The following is a 12,690-nucleotide window of genomic DNA, read 5'->3' as shown; positions in this document are numbered from 1 at the left end:
GCAAATGCTGACTCTTATCAGTGGGAAGGAGGCAATTAGCTCCCTACAATGAGATGCCCTGGAATGAGCTCAGGAATTGATAAGTGGACCTGGATTTTTGGCACACAAAGGCGCTTTATCTTATGGAGCATCAACCTTTATTATCTTGAAGGACAAATTCATGGAGACTCTTTATCAACCTGTGGCAGAGGGCAGGGATGTCTTCTACAGTTTAAAATGCAACATGATTAAATCAAGTCAGGTATCCATTGTTCAGGTTTACTCCGGAAGATGTCTTAACTATTTCTTGACAAGTCACTGTGCTAAACCAATGCTGCCATGGGTAGTACGAATATCATAACTGTACCAACCGTGGTGGTAGAAGGTATAAGCAATTAACATCCTAATACTCTAAAAGAATCGGCATGCTAATTATCTCGCACTACAGAGATAAGTATTGGGCTCTTGACTGGGCAGTTAGGGTGAAAGGACAAGTTATGTGCCCTCAAACAGTTCCCTTGGAATAAAAGAAAATGTATACACTTAACTATGATAACACTTTTAGTCTCCCTCCTATTTAAAAATCACTTGGATCAGTAGAACAGTATTTTCCACATTGTAAGCTGAGTAGGTGAGCCTCAATCTTGACATTAATTGTTAAGAAACTTCTTCTGGCTTGAACTTTGCTGTTGCTAGCCTGTGCTGTTATTAATTGATGTTGAACTTCCTATCCCGGATGGTTTAAATTAGTGGGGTCCAACCTTTTTTTGACAGGCCTGCCACAAATAAAGCCCTGCGTCTTCTCTAAGTGCACCTCGGCTCTCCTTCCCCTGCCGAGTCTGAATCTGTGGCTTTGCTTCATGTTCCTGTCTGCCGAGTGCCACAGAAGCTGCCTCTGCCACTTGTGGGTTAAATTACATGATGGTGTCTCTCAGGACTGTGCTGCACTTTCTTTCATGCTTGAAACATGCTGTGAGAGAAATTGTACTTGAATCAGAGTCTGGAGAGGTGTTTCATTTAAGGATGCTTTTTCTTTTGTCTGCATAACGTTTGTTTTCTAACAGATAATAAATCCCCTTGGGGAATCTCTCAGGCATTTGCCATAGCCATGCTGGATACATTTATGATATATTGCCTTCTATGAGAACTCGTTAATAACTCTGACAGGCTGTGTACTAGTTAAAGAGATGGATAGTCTAAACGCCTGTGTCGCACCTTGAAGACTGGCCCTTCCAAACAGACGCGATACCCGTTGTGCCATCATTGGGGGTTGCTTCATCAGAGCTGATGGAGTTACCCTAAATCAAGCCTGGTGCAAATGAGATCAGGATCTGACCCCCTGGTTTGGGGTCCTCAATCAAATTAAAATATATATTGTCATTTTAAAGATGCAAACCTAAAGTTGAATATTTAAATGCAGCCCTCAGAAGTGAGAGAATTTATACAACTATGTCAATACTGCAACTTGCAGTACAGTGTGAAGAGACATGAGCCGGCTTTAAAGACCCAGCTCAGATGCTGGGAGCAGCCTCGCTGCTTGTCAGTACAGAGGCAGAAAAGGATCTTGGAGTCATCACTGATGCCAAGATGAACATGGGCCGGCAGTGTGGGGACGGTCAGGAAGGCCAACCGCACCTTGTCATGCATGCACAGCTGCATCTCAAGCAGGTCCAGGGAGGTGATCCTCCCCCTCTATGTGGCACTGGTCAGGCCGCAGCTGGAGTACTGCGTCCAGTTCTGGGCACCGCACTTCAGGAGGGATGTGGGCAGCATGGAGAGGGTCCAGAGGAGGCCACTCGCATGATCAGGGGGCAGCACGGCAGGCCCTATGAGGAGAGGCTCCGGGACCTGAACCTGTTCAGCCTCCACAAGAGAAGGCTGAGGGGGGATCTAGTGGCCTGTTACAAACTAGTCGGGGGGGACCAGCAGGCATTGGGGGAGTCACTGTTCCCCCGAGCACTACCAGGAGTGACCAGGAATAACGGTCACAAGCTGGCAGAGGGTAGATTTAGGCTAGACATCAGGAGGCGCTACTTCACGGTCAGGGCAGCTAGGAACTGGAAGCAACTTCCAAGAGAAGTGGTGCTGGCCCCTACCCTGGGGGTGTTTAAGAGGAGGTTACATGAACACCTTGCTGGGGTCATTTGACCCCGGTACTGTTTCCTGCCATGGCAGGGGGTCGGACTAGATGATCTACCCGGGTCGGGTCCCTTCCGACCCTAGAAACTATGAAACCATGAGAAGCAAGGTGGATCGGTCTATGCAGAGCTCTCCACAGCCGCAGCTAGATTGGTGCTGGCCCCTGAGCTTGCTTCTTCGACACTAAATTGGTATTGTTCCATCTCACTGCAGCCTGAAGCCTAAATGTGCCCTTTTACATGTTTCTAAACTAGAGATATCAAGGATTCCAGATAGAACAAACGTGATTGCGTTTTAATAGTTTCCACTCAAAATGTTTTAAAAATGTTTGCTAGAACACTCATTTCCTTTGCATCTAGATTGGGCATCAAAGATGCTGGAAAAACGGTCAGAAAACCCAACCGTAGGTGCCACATTAGTTGATAAATACATAAATATGGATATGGCAGGTATTTTCCAATACAGTATACATTATTATTTACAAGGGTTGTATGACATAGGTGCATGTACAAACATCTGAGCAAGCTTAGCGTGTGAGCTTCCTCATGCCTTTCACTCTGGTTTGTACAGTGCCTGGTCCACCAGGTACCCACGTTGCTACTTCTAATACAGATAGGATTGGATTAGCTGAACACAGCATTGTTAGAGCTTTTCTTGATGTGGCAGATTTGATTCTATTTTGAAGTAATAACTCGTGGAGTGTCTGTGTCACAGTTTTGCCTTCGTGAATTTTCAGACTTTCTCTCCTCCAGCAGCAGACATGTGGTGTCACTCTCTGGCCTTAGTACTGTACCTTCCCATAGAAATTTAACATCGCAACAGACTTTTCAAGGTGTAGTGCTGCAGCAGCAGGTTCTTTCCTATGGGCCCGCAGTTCTGTCAGCTATGACAAATGCGCCCTCCCTCAGGCAGGCATAGACTAAAACAGAGCAGGGGTTTGAGGGTGGCAACCTCTGCTTCCTTCCAAACGTTTCCCCTACATCTAAAATAGGCAAGTGTATGAGGGGCCGTGTCAGCTCTTGGTTCTGCCTCAGCAGCTGAGTGGTGTACGCACAAGGTTCGAACTGCAGCATGGAGGCAAATTCTGCACTAACTTTACACCCCTTACTACTATATTCATTTCCCCAGGTTTGAATGGCGTAAATAAGCACCAGTCTTGGATCTCTGACTTTCCTGAATGTCTTGTGTGTAGATTTGAGCCTGTCTTTTCTGTTTAAAGGGATAAGGAAGCCTTTCTTCTAATGAGACTGAAGGTTGCCCAAGTGGCCTGGGTCAACTGTACCCTTCCCCTAGTGATTTACAGCATGCCTGGTTGCATGGATAGTAATTACATTACCCTTCATTATGCATGGGCTTGGCAGAATTCAATTTTTATTTTTTTTAAATAATTTTGACAGAAAAAATTAATGTTTATTTTTAAGCATTTATTCAATTTTTTTTTATTGATTCACATGTTCAGGATTGCATGAAATTAGAGGTGTGGGGGCAGACAATTTATTAATGACAATGTGACTACTGTAGGACTGCCGCCAGTTGAGTGGCAGAGCTGCCATCAGGTCCGGGCTCCGCTAGTGCATGGATAGCTCCCTCATCCATTTTGTCACTTCTTCTTTTGCTCCCAGAAGAAGGGTTTCTGGGGGTTGCAGTGCAAACTACAGTCAGCCTGGTTCTTCATCAGCCATCGTTTTTTTTCTTATATCCCCTTTCTGTAAATTTTGATTATTAATGATAGAAATATCTTTCTGTTGGTCTGTGAGTGCAAGGTGAAATCAATGTTTACCAATAGAAGTTGAATCCTGCCAAGCCTTATATGCATCGACGAGTAGGTGTTTCCCACAAAGGCAGGCCAAGTCTCGCTGGTGAGCATGGAGAAATAGAGCTATTCCAGAAGACATTATCTCCCCGTGGGAACTGGTGCCTCCTGAGTCTGGGTGGGCACCCACAGAAATGGGTGTTGGGGACAGGGATGGTGAGCACCTGCAGAAGCTGCCGGGGGGCAGCGGCAGCGGGGACAGGGCTGGCAAGCACCCGCAGAAGCTGCCAGCAGTGGGGATGGCCCTGCTGGAGGGGGGGGCACATGCCCCCACTACCAGTCACTTGTGCACGGGAAGATTGTGCAAGTTTGGAGGGCAAGGCTTAGCCAGACGGGACAGAACTCCACTGGAAATGCCAGTGCTACTGCTGGCAGGGAGCAGGAACTCCTGTTTCTGTGTGACTGTAGCTCACTGCGTACCTGTTCTGTCAGCAGCAAGGGCCCCAAGGAGCAGTGCAGAAGGACAGGTCTGATGCATCACCAGAGTTTGGCCATCCATATGGATATTCCTGCCTTTGCAAACCCGGCTCCTGAGGTGATGGTGAGTCAGGACCTCTGCTGTGAGGTCCTTGGGCGAACTTCCCCTTCTGCAGTATTTTCATAGGCCCCACCTTGCAACTGGAGCAACACCTGCTGCTGCAAGAAATTAGTAGTGCCAGTGGTACAAAGATGGGTGACCCCAAAAAGAATAGGAACTGCTACCTGTCCTGAAGTCAGGGGGAGCGTTCCTACTGACTGTGATAGGTGCCAGACCAGCTCTGAATTAACAGCCTGTGGCAGTGTGACACATCAGCCCAAGAGGTGTAGAAGGTGGAACCTGGCATTTCTGCCTGTAAACTGTTTGCTCCAAGGGCCACTGCTGTTGTTGCCTACTGAGAACAGTGTCGGTGGTAGCACTGTCTTACGGCGTGGTATTAGCATAAGAGGAAATTATGGAGCCTTGAGAAGGACACGTGCAGGGAATGGCAGTACAGCATCTAGCTCAGTAACTTGCCTCAGCACTGGCAGGCAAGAGTCACCTTCCCCAGCAAGCTATACACTAACTCACCCTTAGAAATCCCACCAGGCTTTTTATCCTTTTGCCAACGCAAGCCCCCTTACTTTGGCTTTTGCTAATGATCTGTGCTGCTTCCTACTGATGGAGGACTTTATCTTGCCAGGGGCTAAGCACCGTCACCTCCCATCTCTTTCAAGTGCTCAGTACTTCCCAGGATCATGCCCTTATATGGCATAATTATTTTCTGTTCCTGCTGTGGCAAATGGTTGGATTAGGTGAGGTTCATACAACGTACAGGATGTTAGGCTTATTCCTCCTTCTTGTTCTCTTATCTGGACTCTTTAACGAGTAGCTGTAGTGATAATTACAGAAAATTTGCCCTTTCTAGGCATCAAGCTGAAGAGCTTGGTACATATCTGATTATTTTCTATATGTTAAGAATACCAGTAATTATCATTACACTGATTCATTTATATACTTCCAATTAGAAAATGAAGAATTGGAAATGCCACTTGTTTATTTATAAAGTTGCACTATGTTTAACTTTGTCATCCTTATCAGTGCTTGGACCAGTATTTCACTGTCTTTTTACATAAAGACGTTTCACCAGCATTGCTTCTGGGGTAGTTGGTTTGCCTGCACTTCTGGGCTGTGTCCAGATGAATGCAGCCATGCAGTATGTGGCGCTGCAGACCCATCTGCGGGGCTACACAGCACACATTCAGGTGTTCTTCATGCTGCTAGGTAGCAGCACAGGGGTTTCTTTTGACCCCGGGAAATCCCAGGGTCAAAAAAAAAAACCTATGTGGAAAAAAAACCAGGGCTATGCATGTGGGGGCAGTGTGTGCCGCCCAAAACTGGAGCCTGTCTGGCCAGAGCCATGCTCCAGCTGCTGGCCAGACTCCGAGTGGCAGGATCACTGCAGCTCCCTGGGGCCCCCAGGACCTCAGGTAAGGCTGGTGGGGCCAGCACAGTTGCCACTGTGTGCCACTGCTGCTTGTCCCCAAGGAAACAAACATCCATGCTTCTGTGGACATGGCTCTGCTGTTTTTCTCAGCCACAGGTGCCCCTGTATCTGCCTCCTAAAAATATACATACAATTCTAACCTATAAAATAACATGATGGATTATTTCCAAACTACTGTTCAAGTCTCTACAACCTTTATCTAGGCCAGGGGTTGACAGTGTTTTTGGATCTAGTGCCAAAAAACCCAGCAGCCTAGACTTTGAAAATGTTGGTGTGCCCGGGGCAGATGGCAGGGAACCATGGAGGGGCCTGATCCTTGTCATGGCAGTGCAGCCCCAACCCCTTCCATCCCATGGACATTGTGGTTTGCGGCCACTTGCAGGCCTGTGCCACCTGCCAGGGAGCCTGGGCTGCTCACAGCAGACAGGTGCAAGCCTGCAAGCAGCTGCAACAGAGCCCTGGCCCCACTCATTGCCAGTGGTGGCTCTAGGTGCACCTCCAGGAGCATGTCAGGGAAGGGGCTGGGGCACAGACCATGAGGATGGCAGGGTGGCCCCTTACCTGCTCCAAGCTGGGCACTGGCTGCATGTGCAGAGGCAACACAGACCACACTGGGATCACCCAGGCCATGACGGGGACAAGGGCCATGGCTAAAGTCTGTACACCCTGCAGCAGCAGCCCAGCTCAGTGCTGTGTTAGCAGGGGCTGGGGCTGGCAGTATGGCTTGGTCTACCCCCAGAGGTGGATTAAGATGTTTTGGGGCCCTGAGGCAAGAAGAGAATGGGGGCGGGGGAGCCCTAAGGGAGCTGGGCTCCAGCAGGGGGAAGGAACATCTTCCCTTTTCGGTGCTGACGCTACTGCGGAGGTATGTGACCTGGTTCTCACTCGCTCACTGGGAGTTAGTGAGCAATGTGGAATAAGTGAGGGGGTGGCTATATTCCAGTATATGCAAAATGGATACAGAAATGAGTCGTCTTGTTTGCTTGTTCACTGTGGCTGTCCAGTGAGTGAATGAGAACTGGGTCAAAATGGAAGACAAACTATTGTATACCTGGTAACACAGTCTCAGCCTGGCATTCAGGGTAAGCCTGTAGACCTGGCCCAGTTGGCCCGTGTTTACTCTACCTGTGCCTGGCCTGCTGACTCTTGGGCATGGGGGAAGGAGCAGTGACTCAGGCCTGGCACATGCAGCCTTTCATGGCTAGGTTTGGTGGTTTGGGAATGGGGGCTCTCCCTCCGCTCTTCTTTTCCTCCTTCCCCTCTTGTAGCCCAGGCTGGCTGTGGTGTGCCAAGCAAAATGGCCTCATGTTCCATACTCTGGCATGCGTGCCCAGGATTGCCAACCCCTGATCTAAGCAGTACATCATATGCAAGAATCCTCAGGCATTTTGACTGCATTAGGTTCTGCAAAGTTGTTTCTGTTAATATGGTGACCAGTGATATATTCCTAATGTCCTCAGTGTGACTTACGCATCTAAGGTCAAAATGCATTTGATCTCTGCAGACATCTAATGCAAAAGATTCCTGTCTACCTGCTGCCAGATTTATAGCTAGGCTTAAGACCTGATCCAGTACCCGTCAGTGTCAGTGGGTGCTTCTTTCCACTGGTCCTTTGGTGGTCTCTATGCATTGAAATCAAGAGCAAAACTCCCTTTGATTTCTCCAGGCAAAAATTTCACCCTGCAGGACTGTTATCCTGCTGCTTTTTGCAGCGCTGTTATGAATCATTCACTCCAACTGTCTCGTCACCCTGCTTTTTGCTGTTGTGGGGCTCTAATAGTTTATATGGAAATTCTGCAATTAGCTAAATTCATCCTTGTGCAGATCTGATCCTGGAATTCGAAGTGTTCTTAGACGCCTCGCACTCACCGCTGCCTGATGAACTTTGTGGCCTGGTGTCTACTGCACTCACGGAGGGTGGTGTTGGTAGTGCAAGGAAGTGGGCTTTCTGGACTCAGGGCTTGGGGGATTTTATCTTTTAACTTTGTTTTTAACTTTGACCTGCTTACTCCTGTGTTTCTCCAGTGTACGGCCACAACATGAAGAGCAGCAATGATTTTATTGGGAGGATTGTGATTGGTCAGTACTCAACAGGCTCCCCTGAATCGAACCACTGGCGTCGCATGCTCAATTCCCATCGGACAGCTGTGGAGCAATGGCACAGCCTCCGGTCCAGGGCAGAGTGCGACCGAGTGTCTCCAGCATCTCTTGAGGTGACGTGAGAGCAGTCAATTGGCAACAACAAAGCCAAGCAAGCAAATGAAAACACACAGAAAACCCCTCCATGCTCATTCACACACATACTCACCTGCAGTCAGCCGTGGAATTGAAAGTAACTGTTGCCACTGCTGGTAACACAATGGCTGCATTAGCCTCTGTGCCTCAGTGAACCTTCCTAAACCACATATCACATGTTCAAACGCCGACTGTTTTCCCAGGGTCACTACCTGTGTGGCCCATTGGACCTATTACTACTTGCATCTGCTGCTGGATCCACACCTCTGTTTTTAATCCCCCGTTCAGTACAGTGGAGGACTATTCAGAAGGTCAGTGTTAACACAGTAGAGTGCTTTACTTTCTCCTGTAGTGCATAGTGTAGGTTGCACATGGATTCAACATCTACATTTTGAGTTAACTGGAAACTTTTTGAGTTCCTTCCACTACCCTTCCAGTACAAATCCATGACTCATTTCATTGGAGATGTAAGTACCCATGTGCTCTCTTTGGTGAATGTGGTAAATAGGCTAGAATCTTTTTTTTTAAATTGATAGAACATGTGGTGAAACTAATTCTGAAATCAATCCAGTTTTGTCTTTGTACTCGTTTAATAAAATTAAATTCCTGTTAATATGTATGTGTGCCCTTGTGTTGGAGTATGGGTGTGTTTGTGTGTTATTACACACATGCGACCATATACCAAATGGATCTAATGTTATGTCAATAATGAGACCTTCCGCGTTATAACAGTCTGTATACATGAAGTAGGTAGAGTATGATACAGCAAAGTAAATATTTTCAATAGAGTCCATACTGGGAAAGCCAGATGAGGCTTTTAAAAGCCTTTCTTACGTTGTGTAAAAGAACTTGCTTTGGGAGCTTTCACAGTAAACACCAGAGATGATACACGATTTTAATTCTCTTAACAGGCTGCGGTAGGTCTTTCTGTGTTCTGTGTCTTAAACAAGGTAGTTTTTCAAGTCAGTTGAGTGAACTTTGCTACAGTCAAACTGTTCGTTTATTCTGTTGGATGCTTCTGTACATTTTTTTCACGGCATATTGTCTGGTATGATGGAGATTGTATATTTATTGAAAATAAAGATCTATTTATTTGTGCCATGTAATCTGAGGTGTTACTTATTAGAACAACTCAGTTGTGCATCTGACTTGATCAGTTGTGTTCATTGCACCAAAGAAGTAAAGCCAAAATGTTGACAATGATCCTTTTTCTACTCATGGATAAATCAGAGTAACTGCAGTCAAATCTATTGTGGCTATGTTCATGCTAATATGCTACAGGAGGAAAATCAGGCTCGGTGTTCTTACTATGCATAGTTCTGATCTGGGATGTGCTGAACGCTTTACAAGTCTCATTCCAAAAGGCTTTGGGTGAGATTACTAGGATCTAGACCGGGCCCACACAGATTGTCATTTGTCAGCATGTAAAATCCGTAGATCTTACTGCTTTGTACTGAGTCTATTTTTTTTTTCAAAAAGGACTCTAAATGGACTCTTGGCATCAGCAAAGCTGAATCTGAGTCTTGACTTTTTCTTTCTTTATCTCCTTTCTAGAGGAAGAAGTATCCATCTTATTTTCAGAAGTATTTACCTAGGTTGTGGGAAGAAGCCCTAGGCTTGTAAGCATGGGTGGGCTATGCTGTATAACAGTGTTATAAACCAATTAAGTGGTCAGAAGCAGGACCCAAGGTACTTACTCCATCTTTTCTTCTGAAACATGTCTGCAGATGTCACAGGTGGAAGCCCACAGGGCATTGCCATGGCTCAGTGGGTAGCATAGCACTATGCACCACCATGAGCACTCATGGGCTTGAGAGTTTGAGTCCTTGTGATAGCCAGAGCCAAAAACATTCGGAGGTGGCACAGAGACAGGGTGTCTGTGCCTGGGGAGCAGAAGGCTATGAAGTGAACTGTAGTGAACTGAGCCTGGAATTTCAGTGCTGAAGCTGGGATCGCTTTGCAGGACTCCTTGGTTTCAGGTTTAGGGCATGTTTAGGGCCCTTTGCTTTGCATTGCATTGCACAGCAAACCAGAATCTCCCCACAGAGTTTGTGAACCTAGATCATCTTGCACAGCTTCAGGATTTGGCTGTTCCTTAATTCATAAGCCAATTAAACTTGATCACATAGGAAGGAGCTGGAGGAAAAAGAATAGTGTAATAGCTAGACACTTCCAAATGCGACTATGCAAAACAGAGCATCAAAAATGATTGCAGGGCAGTAACTGCAATCACACAATTGGGAGGCCTTGCTATAAACTATTAGAACAGGAAATTAAGCAGTACCTACCAATTCTGAACACATGGGCATAATGCAAAGGCTGGCAAAATCCTATCTGATGGGCATCACCATCTGTGCTGCATATTCTGTACTCTTTCAGCTGACTTCAATGGGTTTGATTCCTGAGAAGCAACTTGGAGAGGACCAGCTCTGAAGAATATTCCTATTAGGGAAGGAGTGTATGAGAAATCCACTGCCTGCAATGGGAAATATTCTGTCTTCTGCACAGCATCCCTACTCCAAAGCAGTGGCTCTGTGGCTGGCAGAGGACTGTAGCCTAGCAGTCCTGGTGTTGCCCTTCTCTAAGATACCTTGTGTTGTAGCTCCGGATGAAGGTATGGTAGAGCACAGTGGTGAACTCATTTCTTGTACTAAGGCCCTTCCAACTGGTAGCTGCTTTCTGGCAGTGCTGGTGGCTGATCTGGGGAAAGGTAACAAGTTTGGAACAAAAACTGTAAACCCTTTGGGTCTTGTCTGCACCCATTAGTGTTCCGGTGGCAGTCTTCCACTGACTGCCACAGAGGCAGGATGGGGGTCCCCTTCTTTCTTTCCCTCTGACATGAGACCTTGGAGTGTGGTTCCCCCCCCTAACTTTTACCTTCCAGTCAATATACCTGTCCAAAGGTAGTTGTTAGCACATGAAACACTGGCCCAAGGAAGTCCATGGCAAAACTCTGGACTTCTTCCTGGTATCCCCAGTGCTCCTGGATCCTCCTGTGAGCAGCTGTGAGTTTGTGGTTCATCAGAGTCATTTAGAGGGAAATATGGAGGAGTCCTATACAAATGTACTCTGCAGAGAATCAAGCTGTCTCTATCATTGGTGTTTAAGATCCTTGTACCAATGGAAGTGGCTTTAGTGATCACTGGCTCTGACAGTTTGACATCTATATGGTTTCCAGGCTACAATACAAACTGCACACATCTGTTGAGGCCAACTAGATTATCAAATACAAAACTTGTGAGGCTTGTACCATGGTTTGCTGAGGTGCAGAAGAAAAGATCATACCAAATGCAGTGAATTGTCATAAGGCCGTATTTAGAGCCACATCCTCTCCTTGCTTTGCAGTCAAATGGCCAATGTGGTGTTGGAGTAGCATAAGATTGTCCTGCTTTGAGCAGGGGGCTGGACTGGATGACCTCTTGAGGTCCCTTCCAACTCTAATTTTCTATGATTCTAAGATAAATGGGAACACAAATCAGACCCAAACCACACCAGACTACCAGAGGCATGGCATATGAACCCGAGGGCAGGCACTTAGCACACTGAATATGGAGTTCAAAACTTAGTAGGCAACATGGAAATGGGCCTGAGGAAAGCAGAGAGCAGAAAGCATGAAAAGTTCTGTGCACATCACTGGTAAGACAAAGCAGCCATGGCCTGGGTGGCAAAAGCCCACAGGCCAGATCAAGTGGTCTATGAAGAATGGGTATTTCTAACACAAGCCAAATGATACTGCCAAAAGTTTGACAAAAGCAGAAGGGGTGGCCTTGGGTAGGATGGATTGTGGACACATCCATCTGTAATTAATGCCCATGCACTTTATGAGCTGCAAGTATGCAAATTAATAACTAAACTGCATTTAAACATGTTGCTTGTGCAAACCCAGCCCAATGCACGGATGCTCTGCAATATCTTGAATCGCTATAACAGGACATAGTCACATATAGCTATATATCCTTTCTGTGGTGCGAGATGTCTGGGATCCAGCCCTGTAGGTTATTTGGGAAATCTCTATGCCTTCCGTACTTTCTGTTCTTTCCTGTATTTTTAAGGGTATCCATAATTGTGTATTTGTGGATTTTTTTTTTTTTTTTTTTTCAGAAACGAATGCTTTCAAGACTTTTTCTCCACATATGATTGATAATCACTTGCAACCTTAGTGTTAGTTTATTTGGGAGTAGCATATTAATGAGTTTTATTAGGACGTGCAAAGAAGCCTTTAGTTGTGTGTTCTTGCAACTTGCGTACCATTTCATTAAGTGGCTTGAAACATCAGTAGATTTCTCCTTGAGCCATATTGCTTTGTTTTCTGTGCAATTTCAGTGAAAAGGGGGGGAAAAAGCCCTTCTTAAGATGTTGCTAAATGCAAATGAAATTCAATAAATGAATTCTGAGACAGGTGAATGAATTGGCCATTGCTGCTGCTGGAACAGTCCTAGTATGTTTGATTGCTGACTGCTCTTTGTGTTTCTGTAAATGAGTGGCCAGCAGCTTTTACAAGCCATGGGCTGGAAAAGCCTCGCTCCGGTCTGCTGTGGGCTGGGGGTTTCAGCAGCACAT

The 12,690-nt window shown here is 46.3% G+C and overlaps 1 protein-coding gene across 4 annotated transcripts in view; it reads left to right on the top strand.

Moving 5' to 3' along the window:
- The window catches only part of SYT17 (synaptotagmin 17), a 72,628-nt gene extending 63,405 nt beyond the window's left edge, over positions 1 to 9,223 (top strand). For 3 of the 4 annotated variants that reach the window (XM_090024197.1, XM_090024196.1, XM_090024198.1), the window contains one exon: positions 7,921 to 9,223. In XM_090024197.1, coding sequence (XP_089880323.1) covers positions 7,921 to 8,117 — 197 coding nt within the window. In that variant the 3' untranslated portion in view covers positions 8,118 to 9,223. Of the gene's footprint in view, positions 1 to 4,366; positions 4,473 to 7,920 lie in introns of all 4 variants that reach the window. The other variant, XR_016438724.1, reaches the window with a different exon arrangement.
- The last annotated feature ends 3,467 nt before the right edge of the window (positions 9,224 to 12,690 follow it).

The sequence above is a fragment of the Crocodylus siamensis genome, chromosome 12, assembly GCF_052110815.1.
Source record: "Crocodylus siamensis isolate JL-2025a chromosome 12, ASM5211081v1, whole genome shotgun sequence".
Classification (NCBI taxonomy): domain Eukaryota; kingdom Metazoa; phylum Chordata; order Crocodylia; family Crocodylidae; genus Crocodylus; species Crocodylus siamensis.
This window is presented reverse-complemented; position numbering and strand designations above follow the sequence as displayed.